The sequence below is a fragment of the Pteropus alecto genome, unplaced genomic scaffold (genome assembly GCF_000325575.1).
Source record: "Pteropus alecto unplaced genomic scaffold, ASM32557v1 scaffold233, whole genome shotgun sequence".
In the NCBI taxonomy this organism is placed as follows: Eukaryota; Metazoa; Chordata; class Mammalia; order Chiroptera; family Pteropodidae; genus Pteropus; species Pteropus alecto.
In genome coordinates this window covers 1,773,694-1,796,856 of record NW_006434367.1, presented here as the reverse complement: position 1 = coordinate 1,796,856, position 23,163 = coordinate 1,773,694, and the positions used below count along the sequence as shown (strand labels likewise).

At 40.2% G+C, this 23,163-nt stretch overlaps 2 protein-coding genes across 2 annotated transcripts in view; one reads left to right on the top strand and one right to left on the bottom strand.

Moving 5' to 3' along the window:
- Positions 1–193: 193 nt before the first annotated feature.
- TUBB6 (tubulin beta 6 class V) lies at positions 194–14,565 on the top strand. The gene is made up of 4 exons (XM_006909221.3): positions 194–341; positions 2,014–2,124; positions 12,946–13,004; positions 13,125–14,565. Exons 2-4 carry the CDS (start codon positions 2,064–2,066, stop codon positions 14,130–14,132), a joined length of 1,128 nt encoding a protein of 375 aa, XP_006909283.1. The 5' UTR covers positions 194–341; positions 2,014–2,063; the 3' UTR covers positions 14,133–14,565.
- A 2,497-nt stretch (positions 14,566–17,062) lies between these two features.
- The window catches only part of AFG3L2 (AFG3 like matrix AAA peptidase subunit 2), a 30,670-nt gene continuing 24,569 nt past the window's right edge, over positions 17,063–23,163 (bottom strand). The window contains 2 exon segments of the mRNA XM_025044882.1: positions 17,063–17,850; positions 21,668–21,862. Of these exon segments, the coding sequence (XP_024900650.1) occupies positions 17,608–17,850; positions 21,668–21,862 (438 nt within the window). The 3' untranslated portion in view covers positions 17,063–17,607.

Sequence of the window (23,163 nt, the reverse complement as noted above, 5' to 3'; positions counted from 1 at the left end):
GGGGTGGGGGTGCCGAGGAGGGGGCAGGACAGCCTGCCACCCCCGCCGCTCACTCCCATCCCCGCCCTAGTGGGAGCGGCTGCCGCAGGCTCAGGCGCGCCTGGAATTCGGCAGCGGCGGCCGCGAGCCCAGGCCCGTCCGGACCAGCCTGGGGCGAGCCGCGTCGGGGGCGGGGGTGCAGGCTGAGCTCTGATTTCTGACCTTGTGTCCCCCCGCCTCGCCCTACACCAAGTTTTGGGAAGTGATCAGCGACGAGCATGGGATCGACCCGGCCGGAGGTTACGTGGGCGATTCGGCGCTGCAACTGGAGAGAATCAACGTCTACTACAATGAGTCATCGTGTGAGTAGCGCGGCGCGGTCGGGTACCCGCCCGGACCACGACCCTTCCCCTCCGGACCCCGCCCTTCCCCTCTGGACCCTGGCCATCGTCGCCCCGACCAACCCTCCCGGACCCTCGGCCATTCTCCTCCTGGACCCCGCCCTTCGCTGCGGGACCCCGGCCTTCACCGGTCTTCACCCGGACCGGCGTTGGTGCTCGGGGTGTGCCTTCACGCGAGGGTAGTTTGCTCTAGGAAAAGTTCATCCGGAATCTAACAGGATGCTCGGCTCCACCCTCACTCCCGTTGGGGCAGGAAATGCGCGGTCAGTTTATTTCAAATAGCCCAACTGCGCGCGTCTGAGCTTTTGAACCAGACCACCCGTTTGTGTTGTGAAATCAGCTTAGTGGGTGATACCCGGCTTTACTTTTTTATTTTTTGCAGTTTAAGATGTATCTCTCAATGGAGGTTCTTGGCTAAAAATTTGAAAAGCACCCCCTTAAACGAATTTTTGGACCTTTGCTGACCTCCAAAAATACTTTACGCTCCCTGCAAGCTGAAACTAGACAATTGTGGGTAATTGTCTTATGGGCTTTAGTAAAAATCCAGGCTGTCGTTTATCCAAGTTTGAGAATAATATCACCCCTATCCTGGATTTCTACATATAATATTGTGGCTACATGTGTATATTATCTCTGTAACAATTATGATTATAAAAATGATACATGCCCTTCAAGTCAACAACAAAAAATCCATTAAAAGAATGCCCAGAAAATGATAGATGCTTCCCTTTCACACAGGATATATATTCCCAGAGATAATCACTTTCAGTTTTTTAGAGTCACAAACTACTTGTCCACACAAAAGCTAAGTAGAGCAGGATACATAAATCACTGGAATTTACTCATTAAGCAGCTATGACAAAAGGTCTGGAACAGCAGGGGCAAGAAGATGAAATTTCTAGTAGCACTAAGGAAAATTCCAGTATACATTGCACTTCCTGGTAACCCTTAGGTCCAGCTTAGTAACATCCTTTTTTCATTCTGGGTGTGTGCGTAGCAGGACAAGAGTTGTAGAGCAGTTCCTGTGTGCAGTCATATTAACCCTGTCCTCACTGAGAACAGCTTGCTCAATTGGCACAAAAGATTGCATACAAATGAAAATGCTACACAGTGGCACTTATTCATAAGTGAGAGTGTCTCCCAGGAAACAGCCCATGGAATGGTACCTATAACGAGGTACTCAGAGTATAGCTTGGGTCCATATATGTGTGTGCATGAGGGAGGTGCAAAAAGCAGAAAGAATGCCATGGCAGGATGGCAGTTGGCCTCAACAGATAGCAGTTTATTCCCATTAAGCAGAAAAAGTAAAATACCCAACAGGAAAGAGGTGTCAGGGTAAACTGGAAAATATAAGAGGCAGGAAGTCAGAAGACCTGATTTCTCACTCTGTTTATTCCTGGAACTTCTCTGTGCATTCATGCCTGGGCTGGTTTCCTCATCTGAACAATTCAAGGGTAGGATTACGTTTGCTCAGTGCTAAGATTCTGTGATTCTAAGAAAGCCAGGTACTCTCTCTGAAGAAACCCTGCTTCATACATTCAAGGCCGCCGTGCTGGTGGGACTTGCTGTAGGGATGTCCATTGCTCTAGAAACCAGAAAGTGACCCTTGTGGGTGGACTTTGTTCTCTTCCAGCTCAGAAATATGTGCCCAGGGCCGCCCTGGTGGATTTGGAGCCAGGCACCATGGACAGTGTGCGGTCTGGGCCTTTTGGGCAGCTTTTCCGGCCTGACAACTTCATCTTCGGTAGGTTCCATCCTTCCTGCTTTTTTCTTTCTTTAAACATAAAATTAATTTATGTGCAAGATTAAATATATCACACAGCGTAGAAAAGCTTAGGATGAAAATCACGTTCCAGCTTCATCACAGGCATCTCTTTAAAGTTTTGACTTTTTCTTTAGGTAAGTAACCTCTGTATCTTTCAATGAAATGCTTATATTGATAGTTGTTTTTATTAAAAAAAAATTTAGACTTTAAATTATTATAATATGATAATAATTGTTTTTGATTCTTATATTACTCATCTTTTACTTCAATGTGTTTCTACCTATATTTCTTTCCCATTATCTTTAGACTGTTATTCTGCTTTCTTTTTAAAGACTGGTCCATATGAGTTTTGTTTTATCAGAATTGGGCAAATCAGCCCCTCCCTTCTTCTACCTAAAAAATGATAATAGTGCCTGTCCCTCAGCAAACTCCTAAAAAATAATTATATAAAATTAAATGAAGTGGCACCATTAGTGTTATCAGCCTCCATCACCATGTAGTCATGGGTTTTAGTGTCAAGGTTACTTCAAAGTATACAAGAAGGTACAGAATCTTGGAAGATTTTATTGATATATAAATTGATCACCTTGTAGCAGAATCAGGCAGTGACTTGTTAGAAAGGTGACTCAGCAAGATGAACATTCTCAAAATGTTCATGAGTCCTCTGGGTGTCATCTGCTTCCCCATCACCATGACAACCTACAAACCAATGGAACAGGTAAAGCTTCTGATGGTAATTTGTTCAAGGGTTTTTTTTCTTTTTTGATATTTCAGATAGACCAAGACTACACTTTCTGGTACCCCTTTTCTTACATCAGAAAACCTAAATGACCAATATTTTTATAGTAAACAAATGGAGACATTTATATTCTTTACCTTTTGCTGAAATAGAGACTGTAATTGGCCCCAAGTAAAGATGCATCTAGACTCTGCTGCCCAATATGGTAGCCACTAGCAACATGTGGCTATTTAAATTTAAGTTAATTAAAGTTAAAATTAATTCCCTTCCTTAGTTGTACTAGGTATATTTCAAGTGCTCCATAGTTATGTGTGGCTAGTGGCCACCATATTGGACAGTGTAAATATAGAACAGTTCCGTTACTAAGGCTGTGCTCACGGCCTTAATACAGATATTCTACCAAATTAGAGGAATGAAGAGAGAAAATGAAAAGCCACTATGCAAACACATAGCCATTCATAGACATTTCTATCTTAAGACTGGTGGCAGATTTGAAAGTTTTCCATCAGACAATTGTATTTTAATGTTAGTCATCACATGCTCATTTATATTATTTTTCAAAAATTACCATTAAGAAATGCGCCTAGAGGGGAAAAAATATTGTTTATCGACAGAAATACCCCAGTCAATCAACAAACACAATTTTAATACCTTTAAAAGGCAAAGTGTCTGACAAAGAAGTAAGATAATCTTAAGGCTGATTCCTGGCTTAAAGGCACTATGATATAGAAATTGAATATATCAAAAATCTACATTGCAACCTCTTCTTCAAAAGACACCAGGTAGAGATGGTTTCATTGAGGGTAACCTCTGTTATTTAAAACGTGTTTGGAATACTTCATTCATAATAAATGCTTAATAAGTATTAGCAACATTCTAGGAAGTTAAGGATGGTTCAACATTAAGAAGTCAACTAATAAAGAGAGACAACATCTTGATGCCCAAAAGTATTTGATAAAATTCAGTATATGTTCCTGATTTGTAGCAGACAAACTTCTGTGTAAGCTGGAATTAGAATGAAACTTCCTTTATTTAAGAATTATCTATCTAATCTATATTCACTGGTCAAGCATTGGAAGTGTTCCCAACAAAGAGAGGTATAAAAAAAAGATGTCCACGGTCTCTTCTATCTTTCCATGTTCCAAAGGCTCTGGCCAGTGTACAAAGGCCAGAGAAAGAAAAGAGCTACAAATCATTTAAGGGAAAAGACAGAGTTGTTATTGTAAATGGAATGAGTCTTGGAGTTTCCAAACGGGCTATCCGTGGAATAATGACTAGCACTTATGACCTCAGTAAGGCAGCCAGACACAAGATAAAAACACTTATACAGACATTATTGCAATAGGGTGACCTGACCTGATTTGCCTGGGACTGGAGGGGTTTCCCAGGACCCTGCAAATTGAAACTGGTACAGTCCCAGGCAAACTGGCACAAATTGATCACCTGAATGGCAATAATTATAAAATATAATAGGAAAATATTCTATTCACAATAGCAATAAAAGTTACAAATATCCAGGGACAAAATTTATTAGTAATTGGGAATGAGGAAGAGTCAGTTAAAGGCAAATGATATTTTTCTCCTATCAGATTGGCCAGTATTTTAAGAACTGCCAATAGCTAGTGTTGGTGAAGGCATTTGGGGGAATAACAGTTTTAAACGTTCAGAGAACAACTTAATACATTCAGCAAATCAAGAATTTTAATTCAACAGTTTCAGTTCAAGTAATTTGTCCTGCAGAAATGCTTGCATGTGCGACATGGACTTTGCACATCAGTCTCTCAAAGAGCTGAACCCCATTCGCATGGCCTCCCGTGGTGTCCAGGTACTCGGCAGCCCCTTTGCCAGTTCAGTGCATTGCTCCCTGCATTCTGTGATAAGGACTTGGCTGGGATAACATTAATATTTCGTATGCCGAGGAGAGAAAAAGGACAACTCTCCCTACTTTCTTTTTATAGATCAGCACTATCTTTCACTTTCTCTTACTAAGCAGGTATGGGCTATTGGCAGCTATAGACGTTCTGAACCACCTTGCTGGGTTACTGAGTTAGCGTAGCCAAGAAGAGAGATCACTGAATCAGGAGAAGGGAAACTTGGTTAAATTAGCTCTGCCACCTTTGATGGTGTCACCAGTTCCTTTCCCGGGGCTTCTTCAGCTTTGCAGACTGGAACGAAGGGCTTACCTCCGTAAAAATACACCTCCATATAAAATTGTGCTCAAAATTTCTTCCTTTGAAGGTTCAATGGATTTTTGGTAAGAATCAGAGAGATTATTTAAGGTTTCTTGAATCTGAATTACAGTTGACTGAATCCAGTTGGTCTCAGTAAACTTTACCAAACAAAATGAATATATTTCATCATTAAGAAAAGTACACTTTTTTTTGATAGGCAGTACATGTATGTATATGGTACGAAATTCAAAAATACTGCAGGTTATTCAGTGGAAAGTTAGTCCCTCTCTTCTCTGTCCACCTGCTTCCCCTCCCAGGAGACCAAGTCCTGTTGCTGACTTTGTGTCCTTCCTGAAGCACATTAGAAGTGAATATGTGAGTTTGTATATAAAAATATCTTAAAGCTTTATGTAAAATACATTATTTTTCCTGCTTCTAAGAAAGATATGAAACAACATATAGTAAAGACAACCATGAAACTTGGCAGTTTAAAACACAGTCAGCCATGAGAGTTAATTCAGTTGTGCCTGATGAATAACTTAAACTCTGGGTTTCTGGCAACTAAATTCAAAAAAGGAAGCATAGTAAGGGACATGGTTGTTGTCATCATTTCATAAAGGGATACATCCAGTCTTAAAAAGGGAAATACCCCTGCATTCTAAATTATTTGTGTTTATTTTTACTTTGCTTTTTACAGCAAAAACTTATATAGCCACATTATTAAAAATTAAAAACTAGAATGAATTATTCCGTATGCTCAACCTAGTATCATTATTGTTGGCAATGAGGTGTATTTTCACCTTTTGTTTCTTTCCTTTTGCTGATTTTCATTAGTTGTCACTTTGTATCTTATTTCTCACTGAATATTACATTACAAGTTATGATCCCTGTTCATATGTTGTTTCTAAAATCTGTAATAATTTTTAATAGCTACATAATGTATAATTATTTACCTAACAATGGCCAATAGCCAGGGAATTGTTTCTTACCAATTTTTGCTCTTATAAAGAACATAGTAATATAGAGTATAGATATTCACATCTTGGTTCACATAAATTTGTTTGTGTTTCTGACTCCGATCATAGAATAGATTCTCAGAAGTAAAATTAGTGGGTCAAAGAGTGTGAACGTATTTAATTAACCCTTTATTCATTTGCTGTAGTCTTTCTAGTCAGATATTGCCACCAGCAGTGTCTGAGAGCAGTTTTTGCTTTGCTTTTGCCTGAAATGAAAGTTTTAAAGAAATGTATCAACCACATACTTTTTCTAGCGGGACTCTTAGCACCATAATTGACAATACTCTAACATTGCTTGAGGAAATGTAAAAACAATTCTGAATCTTGCTGTTCTATGTATATGTTATCAGTATAAAAAAAGAAACACGCACATATAAACAGGACTCACACATAAAGAAACCTAAAGACAATATTAAATGAAACTCAGTGAACCCTGTTCTCGGAGAAGGTTGGTCAGTTGAACACCCACCTCCGCACACGCACACCCCTTATTGCTTTTTGAGAGAAAATAAAAAATCTAATAGGACACCAGAGGCCACAGGCCTTCTCTGCCTTGCTTTCTCACTTTCCCAGCCGAGATGTCTGCTCAGGAGCCAGGCTTCACTCTTGGCCATCACTCCTGTGTAGTCAGGCCTTGTTGAGGTTTTAAAGAGAGTCAAATCCATGAACTGATTTTTACATAATTGAATCATCACAGGCTATTGAAGTCATGGTAAGCCAGCTTCTCAGAGCAGCAGCTCTAGCAGTCGTGGATGTTTTCTGTGTTTTAATAAATTTGAAATGAATATTGGGAGTGTAAGAAAAGTCTGGTCTTGTTTTTCTAGGTGTCAATAAGTGAGATCCAAAAGCTTAAGAACAAATTAAGATGGGCCTATAGTAACCATTTAATTATCTAATTTACTGTCCTTATAGACCTTGAAAAATGTTAGATATGATATTTGGCATTTAAATTCTCTCTAGGATTACTTCTTGCATCTTTGCGTCTTGCCAGAACATGCGTCCCTATTTTTTGATTAAGAATATTTAAAATTTTTAACAGTTTGTACTGATGTGAAATAGCTTTATTTAATAGAAATTTTAAAAAATTGATACTGTTGAATTAAGAATTACTTTGTTAAAACAGCATATTTGTTACATGGAATAGAGGGGTATCCAGCATATATAAACATATCATATTGTTTGGCTAAACAGTTGTTTTTATGTCATTCTCCAGTTAGTAAAAGAGGCAGAATTGTCTATGAATAGGAGATGGTTCATCCCTGTCCTCCGCCCCCCGCCACTATGGCTTTCTAGCTCATTGTTTCAGAGTTGGTAAATTATAACAAACAAATGTCAGCCCATTTTTAAATATAGTTTGAAACAATTTAACAAAACAGACGAAGTATGTATAATTCTAAAAATGAAAGTTATCTGCACTTGAGTTTTGAACATGGATATACTTTTAAAAAAACTTCTTAACAAATTTCTGGTTGCATAATAAGGTAGTGAGAAAGTATCTTATAGGAGAAAACGAAACTTTCTTTTAAGCCTCTTTCTGCACTTGTACCTTTTTTTTTTTTCCAGATTTAGGGCTGGGAAGAAGGATCAGGGAGCAAGCACACAACCTTAAAACTTAATCCACCTCCCAGTGTGAGTTGGAGGTAAACCAGAGGGTGGACTTTGAGAAAACCCTGGGCATCTGTTGCAGCCTGACTGCCAAAGCTTAGAGATTGCAACCTTGTGTTCTGCAGTCTGGAGCCACTGATTAATGTGACAACATCGCATTACAGAAGATGTTCAGCTCATGATCCCCAAATATTTAACTGGGAACGTCTGTTGCTATGAGACAGTGGCAAAATATTTTCAGAAGTCACCAGCTTCCTCCTTTTGTCAAGAGCAGAGAAAATTTCATGGCTAATCATGCTATAAATATTGAGGAAGCCCAGTGGATTATGTGAGCTGGTGGAAGAGAAAGGGTCAAGTTCAGTATCTCTGTACATTTAACACTAGAGTGCGCTTGGTTTGCTATGGCTGTATATCTGCCTAAAGCTGCCTGTTTATTTTCAGTTAGTAGTTTTTACTCTATGTTAGTGAAATAATTTCTAGTCTCTTTGCACTCGGTCTTTCCTACAAGTGTGATAGTTTTACACTGAGTCCCAGGTATAAAGCTCACCCTGTGTATAAAGCTAACCCCGAGTTTGTTCTCACTGCCTTTGCTCTGGTCTGGCCAGGATGGTTGCAGGTTGGGTGGAGAGTGGGTGGACAGGAGTTTGTCGGGGTATAGGAAGAACAGTGACCATTTTGATAAGAGAAGGCGGCCAGCCAGGTTTTACTTTCTCAGCTGGACGAGAGGGAGAGGGTGGGGTGAGAATCTCTGTAAGAGAAAACGCCATCACCTCCTAGACAAGGAAATGGCCACCTGAGGGGGCCAATGTAGCCAGTGCCCTCAGAGTCTGATGAAAGCATGGAGGGTCTGTTTGTGTAGTGTATTATTAAATAGGTACATTATCTGTGCATCATTTACTTTGAGCCACAAGTCCTGCCGTGCCACTAGCCTTAGTGCCTTTGGCTAAATGGGGCAAAGACAGCAGGAGTGATGCTGAGCTCACTTATAAGGTGGGGTTAAGACAGACAAGCGCAGGAGCCAGCCGTGGTCTGTTTCAGCTGGGCGGTTCTGCCTTTCTGGAAACAGCGCTATGTAATACTTAACACATTTAACGTTTTCACCACAAAGTTAAAACAGACTTTTCGCATGCTTTTTGTTGTTGTTTTCAAACAATACACAAGTATATAGTATAAATACGGAAACCCCCCATTTCTTCCACTGTTGGCCCCTTAGATTTTAGTCCCAGGGGATAACTAAGTGCCAAAGGCAGTGGAGGTGTGTCCTGCCTGGCCCTTTCTGTGTATACATGCACCTTGCGCATGTACACCACACACAGACACACACACACACACAGCTGATTTTGTTTTTGGAAAATAGGATCATGCTGCACATAGCATTTACAGCTCTTTGAAAAGGTCACTAACATCTCAGACATCTCCCATGATAGTCACAGTGCCTTTCCATTGTGTGTTTGTGTCATCATTTAATAATTCCTCACTTACTGATGATTCTTCAAAATTTTCCTTAAAGGCGTTTTCGTTTTTCTTTTGATTGTCATAAAATGCATATATGTTTAGTTAAATTTATATAAGCAAATGTTGAAACTGAACTCCCTATAGTCCCATCCTTCAGAGACAGTTATTGGTTCAGTGTGTATTTCTCCAATTTATTTCCAAAATGCATTTTTTTATGTTTTAATAAAGTTTGAAACATTCATTTTGCTAGCTTTCTAGGTAAAACATTCACACGGCCAGGATTCAAAAGGAACAAAACAGTGTCCTGTGAAAACTTGATCTCCTTCCTTTCCAAGCTGGTGCCCACCCAGGCTCTTCCCAGAGGCAGCCACTCTCAGATTCTTGCCTGTCCTTTCAGATGTATTCTGTACACATCCTATCAGATATATATCTATGACACACATGTAATGATAGTTAACTTCATGCACCATTTAGTAGTCTGGGTTTTTTTCTCCCTTAGCAATATATTTTGAAAATCTTTCCATCTGAGTCCTATGGTTGGTGGTTGATAGTATGCCTTTGCATAGGTATCATCCTCTTTTTTAAAAGATATTTGTGTTGCTTCCTTTTTTCTTTACTATTACAAACTGCTCTTCAGGGAATATTTGTCATTTTGCACATATATGGGTCTATCTAGGAAAAGTTATAGAAGTAGAATTGCTGAGTCCAAGGAGACTAATTTTGATAGATATTGCTAAAGTGTTCTGTAGAGGGGCTTGTCCTCTTAAGCATCCAGGAGCTCCAGAAGGAGCCTTTCACCAGACTCTCACTAACAGTGTTATCAGACTTCTTGATCTCTATAAATTTCATAGAAGAGAAATTGAATCTCCTTGTTTTCATTTGTATTTTCCTTATAAAGAATGTCAAATATTTAAATTATTTGAATTTCCTTCCCTATGAACTGTTTATATCCTTTGCCTATTTCCCTAAAGGCTTTTGTTTTCCTTACCAATTTGTAGGACGTTAGATATTTAAAGAGGGTATCCCATTATACGTGATATGAGTCATTAATAGTCAATATATTTTAAAATTCCTGAATCATAGGATTTGAGTTTTTCTTGTTTTACAGACTTTCATTAATGCCACAGTGCTTAGCACTGATAAATGCTATGGAAGATTCAAAGAAATTTGAGATAAGACTCATTCTCCCAGGACCCATGGGTGCCTGTCAGTGGACCTCAGTGTAAGGTCCCCCCCTCCCTCTACGCCCCAGAGTGCATGAGAGCCTTCCATCTATTTATTTTAGCTGATGTTGCACAAGACTGGTCTCAATAGACAGCCTTGGTGTTTTCACTGCGTCTTACCTCAGTTTCCCCCATTGGTGCACAGCATCATATATCGACCTGCCCACATGGAGCAGAAAAGCTGGCGTCTAGGCTGTGCTTGTGAACTGTTGCCATCAGCCAGGTGTAGACAAAAATCAAGTTAATGTCGGCAGGAAGAGGGGAGAGATATGTACAGTACAGTGCCCCTAGTGTCCTAGCCCTGAGCAGGAGAACAGGCCATGGCAACTTGGCCTTTTCTCACTTCTGTCTGCTTGACGCAGTCAAATCACCTGCTTGCTCCTGCTTTCGGCAGTGTGTCCTGGTCTCTTTCATTCAATAGGGGTAAGCCTGATAGGGTGCTAATGGGTTTCTTTTTTAATTTTTTATACATGATTCTTCCTTTCAAAACGAGAGTTTGATATACCCATTAACTAAAGAAGTACAGTGCCTTTTAATAATCTTCCCTGCTTTCTGAATAACTTAATTTTAGCTATATTTTATTACCACTTAAAGTAATGAGAAACAGTAGTACCTTGTTTTTATAGTTTATTTTTAAATAGACATATTATCTCTGTATCATTTACTTTGATTTTACTGCTTTTCATAATTTACAGTATGCTATAGAATTTAGTTCTCAGTGGTTTTCCTAATATTTTTCAAAATGCATATTAATGTACCCATTTGAATTTAAAAATAATGTTTTTCTGATAGTAAGTCCAATTTGGAGGATTGGTCTGATAATGAAGACTGTCTTTGCCAATTAAACGATATGGGCAATAGTTTTTATAACCTGAATAAGCTAAATCTGCACCCTAAACATTTTGACAAAAATATATTTAAAACAGTTCATTAAAAAATATATTGGCAAAGTTGTATGGAAATTAATATTTTCAATTTTCTCAACTCTTTCTAAGTATGTTGGATGAAAGTGCCTGAAACAGTTAGCATTTGGTTAAGTCTTGATAAAACCTTTTGGTATCTTCCAGAAACAGAAGAAAAGAATTACCGATTTAAGTCAGATTGTTTCCGATTCTGCTTTCCACAAAATTGGTTTTTGTTTGAAAGATGACTTTTTGATACTCGATCACCATTTGATTTTTGGCATATAATTCTGAAGAAGATCAAATAATTGAATGACGTTGTTAGAATACAATTTGTTCTCATTTACATATTTATGTGAACAAGATTTCTCAGTATTTATATGCAAAAACAAAGAGGAATAAAATTGATGCCAAACTTGGTTTCATTCCAGCAATATTTAATATTCACCTTTGGATAAATGAACTCATTGAAAAAATGCAGTTATAATGACATATTTTTGGCACCTCGTGATCATAGGAATTTAACAACGATCAGTTTCAACTTAGGATTTATTTCTCATTTTATATAGACTATTGGATACGTTTAACAAAATGACATAAGTTTTGTTTTTAAAAGGGAGTATTTACAGTACTCCAGAAATTAAAATTGTCATTTACGACAGTTCAAATTTACGAAGACAAATTAGATGTCAACTTTAAAATGTACGAGGGATATAAGTTTTAAAATATTTTCAAGGCTACAGAGCTATATTTGAAGAGCACTGCATTATAGGAAATGTGCAGCGTCCAGGAAAACAAAAACTAAATCCGCACCAGTCCTCTTTATCAGTTCTTTTTAATTGTGTCCACTGATACACACATGCAGGGCTGTATTATTTACTCAGCTTAAGAAAGATGCATTTTCTACTGATAGATTTTAATTCTATAATGAGAACTGAAAAATAGAATTTTAAATTTGTTTTCACAGCCAACCTTTCAGTCAAAATTTCTTCCATAAAGTAAGATATAAACAAGTAGATTGTGGAAAATGCACCACTGTGCAGAAAACAGGTAAACTAGAAAGTCTCCTTCTAGCCACTTGATCTCCTTGGATAAAAATACAAAACCCTTTCGAGTATGTTAATCTCCTTTCCACCACTGGACTGGAAGTGATTTGAGAGCAGGAATCACTTCCTGTGAGTATTCACTTACAGGTGCAAAGTAAATAGTTGATGCTCAGAAAATTTTGTGACAGTAACTCTGGATGATGAATGAGGGACTCCCTTCACGGGAAAAATATTACTATTTTGAAAAGAATTACGGTACATAGTTCAAAATTTAGAAAACTTACAGGAGAGGGAAAGTTACTTGTTTTTTAATGTATATGTTTGCTCCCTTTGAATTTTACCACGTGCGAGAATTACCTATTTAAAAATCAGAATGGAATTACCTGGTCAAAACATATGTCCTTCCTAAAAATCGTTCGGTATTTAACTTGTCTCAAGAGGTTGGACTAATTCATGTGTTCACCAGCAGTGTTGGTAGGTGCCTGTTTGTTCACCCCTTGACTTTGGCCAACACTGTGTTGTCTAGTCTAACTGCTTCATAACACATCTTTTCCAGCACCATTTAAAAAGTATTAATATTAATGAGTGGTTCCCTCCTGTATCACCCTATTTAAATTGCATGCTACTCTCTTCCTTATTCCAGGACAAACTGGTGCCGGCAACAACTGGGCGAAGGGGCACTACACAGAAGGGGCAGAGCTGGTGGATTCAGTGCTCGACGTGGTGTCTTTTTGGCTAGAATGTCAGACCAGACAACTTTGTTTTTGGTCAGTCTGGGGCAGGCAGCAAGTGGGCCAAGGGCCACTATACAGAGAGTGCCAGCTGGTTGATTCACTCCTGGACATATTGCGAAAGGAGTGTGAGCACTGTGACTGCCTGCAGGGCTTCCAGCTGACCCACTCCCTGGGTGGAGGAACAGGGTCAGGCATGGGCACGCTGCTTATCAGCAAAATCCGAGAGGAGTATCCTGACAGGATCATGAACACCTTCAGCGTGATGCCCTCCCCCAAGGTCTCGGACACCGTGGTGGAGCCCTACAACGCCACCCTGTCGGTCCACCAACTGGTGGAGAACACAGATGAGACGTACTGCATCGACAATGAGGCCCTGTACGACATCTGCTTCCGCACCCTGAAGCTCACCACGCCAACCTATGGGGACCTCAACCATCTGGTGTCAGCCACCATGAGTGGGGTCACCACCTCACTACGCTTCCCAGGCCAGCTCAATGCTGACCTCCGCAAGCTCGCTGTAAACATGGTCCCTTTCCCTCGCCTACACTTCTTCATGCCTGGCTTTGCCCCGCTGACTGCCAGAGGCAGTCAGCAATACCGGGCCCTCACGGTGCCAGAACTGACTCAGCAGATGTTTGATGCTAAGAACATGATGGCAGCCTGTGATCCAAGACATGGGCGCTACCTGACAGTGGCCACCGTTTTCCGGGGCCCCATGTCCATGAAGGAGGTGGATGAGCAGATGCTGGCTATCCAGAACAAGAACAGCAGCTACTTCGTGGAGTGGATCCCCAACAATGTCAAGGTGGCCGTGTGTGACATCCCTCCTCGGGGCCTCAAGATGGCCTCCACCTTCATTGGCAACAGTACGGCCATCCAGGAGCTGTTCAAACGCATCTCTGAGCAGTTTTCTGCCATGTTCCGCCGCAAGGCCTTCCTGCACTGGTTTACTGGAGAGGGCATGGATGAAATGGAGTTCACAGAAGCAGAGAGCAACATGAATGACCTGGTGTCGGAGTATCAGCAGTATCAGGAAGCTACGGCCAATGATGGCGAAGAAGCTTTTGAAGATGATGAAGAGGAGATCAATGAATAGAGGAGCGTCCCTGTCTCAGATACAATTCAGATGTTCTTTCTTTAACTCTGGTGTCTTAACTCTAATGGCCACCGAATGGTGTGCTTGTCTAAATATATGGGTACAGGCCCTCCTAAATGCAATAAAATTGTAGTTTTGGTCATCTGGAATAAAGTACATTAAATAGAGAATTGGCAGTCTTACCCAGTCAGATCAGACTAGGAAGATAATTCTATTGGAGGACTTGGAAGAACTAATGTGCCATCAATAAAGGGCTAAATAAACCACGCCTTCTATAAAGTGTTCAACCATGTCTGAAAATTAGCAGAGAAGTTAGAAAGTTTTCATTCTTTGTGATGAAACCTGAAGCTGAGCATTTTGCCTGACATCATATATGCAGTATTAAACTTTGAAACAATTTAGTCACAATAAAACCTTTCCCTTGTCTCTTCCAGCCTCTGCTTATGTGATAGATTTGTTACTTTGCATTGTTACAATGGTCGCTCTGGTGTCTGGTCCCTTCCTGGGTGAACTGCCCCTTCAGCTCACTAAAAGAACTGAGAGGAAAGAGGCTTTTCTTGAATTGCAGGTTTTAAGGGTGGTAGCCAGAATGTTCCTGAGCCTAAATAAAGGTAGTACACACATAAAAAGCCATCGTCCCTATTTGGATCTAGCACATAATCTTCCCACGGAAACTTTCACCTGCCTACATCGTGTCCTGGGCTAGTGGGTCTCAGGCTTCCCTTACAACTTGGCAGAGATTTGCCAGGGAAGTCAGAAAATGACAGACTTCTTTCAAGCTCTCGGTGGGTGAGGGGAAACTGGGCAGCGTGGGCTCTGAGAGCTACAGAGTTTCTTTCCATGGGCGCTCGGACCAAGTGGAGGCCAGTGGCCTGGCCCAGAATGAAAACCGAAGGGCACTCAGACCCAGAGTACAGGCTAGCGGCCTGGCCCACCACAGAGGGTGATGGCTTTTTGCATAACAAATCACTTTACTATTTCTGTAACTAGTCATTTTTGTAAGAGATCTTGTAAAGTCAAATTCCACAGGACAAGACCATGCTATTTTTATCATTGGCAGACACTGCCGTTCACCACTGGTTATTTGTCCTTGCCCCCTTTGAAGTTAGCTATGAACATGTGACTTTGCTTTAGCCAAAAGAATGTGAGTGGCATGTCACTTCCAGGTGGAAGCAAATGTTAGTGCTTTGCCCTCTGCTCCACCTCCTGAGTGAGGACCCGAATTCCTCCTGTAAAGATGACCCAGCATTTCTATCAGTCTTAGTCCCTGAGTAACTCGAGCAGAGCCCCCCGACGTTTGTTGGACAAAGGGCAAAAGAGAAACAAGCCTTTGTATCTTAGAGTCACTGAGGTCTAGGGGCACCCCACAGTGTGACCTAGCCCCATCAGGCAGAACACCAGTGCTGTGATGCAGTGGTTCACATCCAGGAACCACATTTATTTTGTGCTAAGCCCCAGCTTTGGGCAGACAAAGTGAATCACTAAACATGGGAGCATGACTTGAACTGAGGTGAGATCTTTTTTGCAGAGATCTGAACTGTTTTGTGAGGCTACAATAAGAATCCCCATCTAACTTGGAAATATGCTAGGATGGATTGACCTTGGAAGAGAAGACGAATGCTGTGAGCACCTGCTGTGGGCCAAGCTCTACTGAGGCCCCAACACAGGTAACACCACAGTGCCACGGGGTGCAGGTGTGACCGTTCTTGTACAGACAAGGCCTGCTGAGGGCTGCAGGAGCTTCTCCAGGCCATATGGGCCAGCGGTCTGACTGCAGTGCTTGATCATAGCTCATCCCAGAACATGGGGAGAAGTGGGTTATCAGCTGACCAATTCTCACGCACAGCTTTGTCACTTTTCTTACTGAATCAAACAAGACTTACATTTAGCACAGCTCACTTTATTCCAGCCAGGAGGCCTTGCAGCTGAGGCCTGCCAGAATAGCACTCACTGGTACCTCCTTACAGTGCATTGAAGGGGTACAGAATATCTCCTCTCCTGTTTGTGTGGAGAACAGCACGCTAAACACCCTGATGGTCGAGCCTTAAAACAATTCCTCACTATCTCCCACGAGCATCCTCTGAGGAAAGGATGTAGTCAATGTGGCTTCCACAGGTCTCTGACAGTACTGCTGTTAGTGGACAGCTGCTTCTGTAGCTGGCAAGCTGGAGTTCAGCATCTCTGGCCCTCCTGGAAGAGTGGTCACATGATGGAGTGGCCTGCCCAGGCCACCTCCCACCCCATCAGCCCAGTGCTGCTCCAGAGATGCCACTCGGTTCTGTACCTTAAGTCTGAGAAGTCACTGTTCCCACAACATACTTGAGGACATCAAGAATACACAAGGCAAACTGGAATAACATTAAAGGAGGCTGCTAAAAAAATATTAATAAATTAAAAATGTTTGGTACCTCCAAGTCCAAATAGTGGCATTTGAAGACTTGGTGCATATTCCTCATGCCATATTTTGTTAAGCATCTGACTGAGGCTTGAAATGCTGCAGCCCTCTTGCTCCTTTGGGACCATACACACCCTGCTAATAGTTATAGTAACAGCTTCCAATTCAGAAAGTCTGGGAAGTCATGGGAGATACAGGGCACAGGGGCCTTCCTAGCTTAGTGTCACCTTCTCTGAAAGCCAAGTGATGGCTTGGGACAAGACCCACTATGGTTACACACTGACTTCCAGACCTAGATAGTGTGACCAGCTGTGGGCATGACCAGTCTAGTGAGAATGTAAACTGATGTCATTATCACAGATTCTTGCACTGATGGACTTGGTGTCAACACACTTTATATCTAGAGTTCATCATTCCAGGACACACAAATCTAGAAGTTCCTCACTCTCCTGTGGGAGCTGATGAGAAGCGGAAAGAATGACATTTTGTTTTCTCAAAGAAAGTATCCCAAGCATAAACAGTGACTTCTGTGTGCTCAGAAGAAAAAAAGTACTGTTTACACTTTATTTTTGATGTAAATAAGCCATATTTACATAATACATTCATATTTTTAAATATGTTACAGTTCTGTAGAAAACCATTCCATTAAAACAGCAACATGTGATCGGGATTCAATCTTTAAAGTATTAGTCAAATTAAAATATTCTTATCAGGACTCCAATTTAATTTCACAGCCTCTGAAGGGAAATGGGAATGAAGAGTGGGTGATGGAAAGTGAACAACAGACCTCTCCCACATCGGCAAGCTTTCCGATTCCTCTCCCTGACACTCGTGCAGCTGGCTTCATTGACAGGGAGAGAGCGCCAGGCACCAGTCTCCACTCTCCCAGCTCTGGCTTGAGCCTGGGGTAGGGAGAATCACCCTACCACCCCTACTGGGACCCCCGAGGCTGAAGATTAAGTATTCCTCTTTTCCACCACTTCAACTGGTCAGCAGCTGCTCAAGATCAACTTAGCAGTGTTCTCATTCTGAGAAAAAGCCAGAGTTGAACTAATGGGCAAATTGAAACCACAATACAAGTTAAAATGGCCTGGCTCCTTGGATCTGGTTGGCAACTTTCTCATCTGGGGGCTCCTCTTTCTCCTTTTCCCGCTCTTTGTTCCAGTCCTTAAGGCCCTCTGGAAGCGAAGTGTCCTCATCCAAGCTGCCAGTGCCTTCCACAAATTCTTCATAGGTAGATTTTTCTGCAAATGGTCTGGGGCCCAAAAGTTCAATCATATCATTCTTATCTAATACTTCTTTTTCTAATAATAGAAGAGCAACCTGAAACATGAACAATTCCAATTAAACAGTTACTCAGCAAAGTCTAGTTAAAGTTAAATGTTTTTATTTATAGCCAACCCCATCCCCCAAAAAGGTTTAAGACCACTGAAAAAGATATATATAAAAGGTCACATAACTTTGCAGTAACGTGCAAAATACTGGCAAAACAAATGTCCATCAGTAAGGGAGTGGCTAAATACATTTGTTACATTCACACAATGAACGATTATGTGCCTGCAATAAAGTATCTCTCTCATCTATGTACATCTCGGAGGGACATATTCAATGAGAAAAGTGAATGTAACAAAAATGTCTATAGAACGCTATGTTCTCTTTCTAAAGGAAAGAAAAATACATTTCTTTATGTGTACATATATAAAGAAATTCTAGAAGGATACGTAAGAAAGTGGTTGGGGGATAAGTTGGAAAGAACAGAAATAGGATGGGCAGGAAAATTTTAAAGTTAGTAAAATATAATCATGACAAACAAGGGCAAATACATAAAATGAAGCCAGGAAGATTAATATAAAAATTTGTATCTTAAAGATCTATTCATTTGTATGGCAGAACCACAAACTTGACACTACACATTTTAACAGGCCACTGAAAAGGGGATACCTGGCCAAGCACGTGTACGGATGTGAGTGACACCATCAGGAATGCAGGGGAGAGTAGTTATATCAGAGCATCTGACTACCATAAAGATAACGAAGTACTCCTCTGATCTCATAAAATAGATTTAGTAGGTAACTCCCTACTTAGAAATTTAACATGTCTGTAGTTTACATTAAATACTATGTTTTTAAAAATACCATATGAAAATTTTCTGTCTATTCAATCTTTAAAAACTTTATTATAGAATATTTCAAATACATATAAAAGTAGAAAAAATGGATAACTAATCCCCACATAATCATTATCAATAATTATCAACTTAGAGCCACTTTTGTTTCATCTACTCCCTGGATTATTTTGAAGAAAATTCCAGATGTATCATTTTATCCATATATTTTTGTCTACATCACTGAGAGATAAAGACTTTAAAAAAACATAACCAGAATACTAAAACAATATGACTTTTTAACATATTGTTTGTATATGTAAGATTTGGAGAAATAAAAACTTTAGGATTTATTCTTAGACCATCTTTAAATCTCATTTGCTTATTTACAGAACTGTGGGTAATCACTTAAGTTACAATATATTTTAACCCAATATGTCAAAAATATTATCATTTCAACACGTAATATTAAGAATTATTGATATATTTTACATTCTTTTTTTCATACTAAATCTTAAAAATCCAGTGTGCGTTTTATGCTCACAGTACATCTCAATCCAGACTAGCCAAGCTGACACCACAGGCTTGGTTAGAAGTTAATAGCAAGAATTCTGCAGACAGGATGTCTGGGTCCAAATCTTGGTCCTACCTCTTACCAACTAACTGCATGATGACGCCTTAAGCAAAGTCAAGCAACAGTGTTTCTTTATGTATTAGTTTCATCTGTAAAATGGGGGTAATAATGTAGTGACTTCTTGAAGTTGCAGGGGACTTTAGAGAAGTTAATACGTCTCAGGCAGTACCTGCTACACATAAGCTATTAAGTGAATGCCAGCTGCTTATTCTTATTCTCCTAAAGCTCAGCCCTCAGAGACCAACTTGTCCAACTCCCCATCCCATACATGAGTAAAGTGAGGCCCAGAGTTTGGAAAGCACTAGTCTTAGCAGCAAAGTGACCTCTCTTCTTGAGGTTCCCTATCTCCTGGCTGGCTCGACATTATTCTTAACAGATTTTATTTTCTCTGATGGACCAGGCAAAACTTTAGAACTCTGCAGTGTTTCAAGATCCTCACCCTGTCGAACCAATTTTCCCTTCACAAACACTTCTTTGTTACCATTGTCAGCACACGTACTTTACATATGGAAAAGTAGATGACTGAGTGAAATTCCCTGGACCCATCTGAGCATCTGTGGTGGGCATGTGGAAGCCCTGTACTCATACTCTATCCTCCTAGAACTATTCATCTCAGGCAAGCCTTTCCGCCCTTTTACAGCTCCTTTCCTTCTTTTTTAACAACTGGCTGTAGGGGCATAACCCAAATATCCTATGTCTGGCCTGGAGATCCTATGCATATTCCATTTGCAAATGCCTACTGCTTATGTCCTCTTTGTCAAGACCAAATTTCACCCCCATCCCTCAGTCTCTCCCCACCCTGCCCCAGGCTGTTTCATCTACTCCCTGGATTAGATACCGCCTCTAGGAGGCATCCTGGAGTCATTCTGAGGGCTTTCCTCCCATTCATTCTCTACTTAATAAATCTTAAGTTGCATCAGTAACTCTTGGTTTTTTAGATCTGCCACCACCAGCACCATCTCACAAATGTTAACACATGCCTGCAACAGCCCTGAGCTTATCTCTGTCACCCCACTGGAGCTGGCACATGGCTGCTACATTTCCTTTTAAATGATGAAATTTAATCATTTCCACTCAAGATTCTTTAAGGACTCTGACTCTCTACCATAAAACAAGGGGTTGAATTAGACCATTATGAAAGTCACTTCTATTCCTAAAATTGTTTCTAAATTTTCTACCTAGCTTTTGACCTGGGTACTGCAGCCCATTATCTACTCCAGGCAGGCTGGCTCAGTCCTGCCCTCTCCCCTACTCCTTTCTCTGCTTGCCACGTCTCCAGACTGAGAGCACCTCCTCTCCCTTCCTTTCCCATTCACTGTAACCTGACTAGGCTTCAAGGTAAAATTTAAGCCCTATCTTCTATATGAAGCCTTCTTTGACTACTCTGATCTTTCCTTTCTCAGAGCTCCTGCTGCATGTTTTCTAGTGTTTCACAGACACCACAGACATTCTATACTTTTATGAAAAGATGTCACAGATTTTTAGAGTTCCATCGCACAGGGCAGGCTCACAGGAAGCTTCTCCGAAGATCTGCTGATGAATAGCCTACCTTAGAATATTCCTTTATCTGTGTCAATTCTTTATAAGGCTTTTCATTTGTGTTTTTCTCATTAGAGTGTGAAATGCTCAAAGAACAAAAAATTCCAATTCTGGCTGCATGGATTCTGAATACTTAAGTTTGCTGGATATAAGAAATCCACTGAATTCAGAAAGGATCTTTCCCTTTTGTAGGTGCTATCAAATGAGGCACAACATTGAAAAACACAAAGCAAGTTAATTCATGGATGCTCATAATTAAGCAAATGTAGTTTTCATGTGGTGACTTCCTGCTTACCAAGTTTGGCTAATTCTTTTATGTGCCCTTTCATCTGTCACCACCTGTTTATTCCAAAGATAAAAAACAATAGTAAATGTCTATCAGTTCACTATGCTCCAAATTGAGGAGTATAGCAGGGCCTTCAATAATGTAGTTTTGTTATAATGTTGATGAGAGGCCATAGGACCTTGTTTATGTCAATTAGCTTAGAGTAAAATTGGTTTCTTTATATGTCATTCGCTTAGTTGCAGAAACTATTGACAACATTAAGTGAGGATTTACTGTACTGGTAAAATACTTGGTGAGGAAGAGTACAGATTTGATTATTTGGTGGTTGTTAATAGACTTCATTAATTCCTCATTCATATCCCTAAGAGCCACAAGAGCCAGGATCATGCCTGCTTTTGCTCACCACATTCCCACCACTTCACAAAGATAGGGCAGACAGAAATATCAGAATGAAGGAAGGAACCCAAGAGTTTGCCAGATATAGGGAATGCTGACATCTATAAGCCAATCAAAAGTTAATCATCACTTTAATCTTTCTCTACAAAACTGCAGAATTATTTGTACAACTGGCACCTACCTTCTCCACATCAGCTTTTTTTTCTGTGAGAAGAGCTACTGTTCTTTTATAAGCATCATTAATAAGTATTCGTACTTCATCATCTATCAATCTTGCGGTGGCTTCACTATAAGGTTTCTCTAATACCATGTCACCCTGACGTGGGAGGTCAAAGGAGATTTGCCCAACTTTTTCATTCATGCCAAACTGAACAATCTGAAAAAGAATACATGATCAGTGGGAGACATCCATTTGTGCTGACAGGCTAACGTATTTTTATAAACTGCCAATTAGTCTTTCTTTATAATGACATTAACTCTCCACACTTCACTACAATACTACTCTTCAACCTGGCAAAATCTACATGGCAACCTTGAGTTGGCTGACTGGATAAGGGTGTTCTGTGTAGATGGTGGCAGCAATGAATAGTGTCTGAAATTCCTCAACTAGGAACATAAGACTAGAAGCCATAGACAACTTCTACAACAAAATCAGGTGAGAAACAAGTGGGGACAAATCTCAACAGCTATGAGACCTGCATGATATCACTCTCTGCACAAGGGCAAGTAGAAGCAATAAGCATCTGAGAGCACCAAGAAAATAAGAACCCTTAAACTCTCCAGGCTCTTCCTACAAAGAGCGCTTTGCCAACCTGAGAACAAGTGAACCTGGAAGGGGCATTTGTACTTCCCTATTCCCCGAGTCCAGGGGGCCAGGAGACTATGCGAGGAGGCTGGCTCGTTCTGGGCCATGAGCTCCCAAAACTAACCAGAATAAGCCCCACAGTAAGAGGAAATTTCTGGAAGTAAAATCCAAACTGAGTGGAAAAGAGAAGGCCCAGATAAAAGTGGGGAGCAGGAACAAAGCCAGGAGAACTCAGAAAGTAGGAAGCACATTTTTAAAAACTTCGTGAAAATAACAGAAAAGGGAATTCAAAAGCTATAAAACTAGGAAAGCTCCTAAGAAGTCAGGAAAACAAATTTCATGTAAAAAATAGGCAAAAGAAAAATCTTTTATGAAGTTATAAGAAAAAAGGAGAATAATGTCTCCACAGATAAAGCCGATGGGAAGACATGTCCATAGAACAGATGAAAACTACAACGTACTACTTCAAAATAGACTAAATCAGGAAAATCACAGAAAATATGACGGAATAACAAATCAAAATCAGAAAAACTCAGATGAGGTGCTAGAATAGAGGAAACATATAAAAAATATTTTAAAAACAAAGATTAATCTAAAAAGAAGAGCAAACAACAACAAATAATGCCCTTAAAAATAGAAGGTAAAGAAAACAATAAAAAATATATGTATTTTAAATGAGTAATTAAAAAGGACTAAGAAAGTCATAGACCCCGAAGAGCTAACATGAATAACAGGAATACTCAAATAAAATCATTTCTTTTCATAAGTTTTGACTACTTAAAAAAGGATTTAAGAAATAATCCTTGCCTGAAAGTCTAAACCACTCAAATCTAACAGTATTGTTTCAGTGACATTCATGAATGATCATTTCT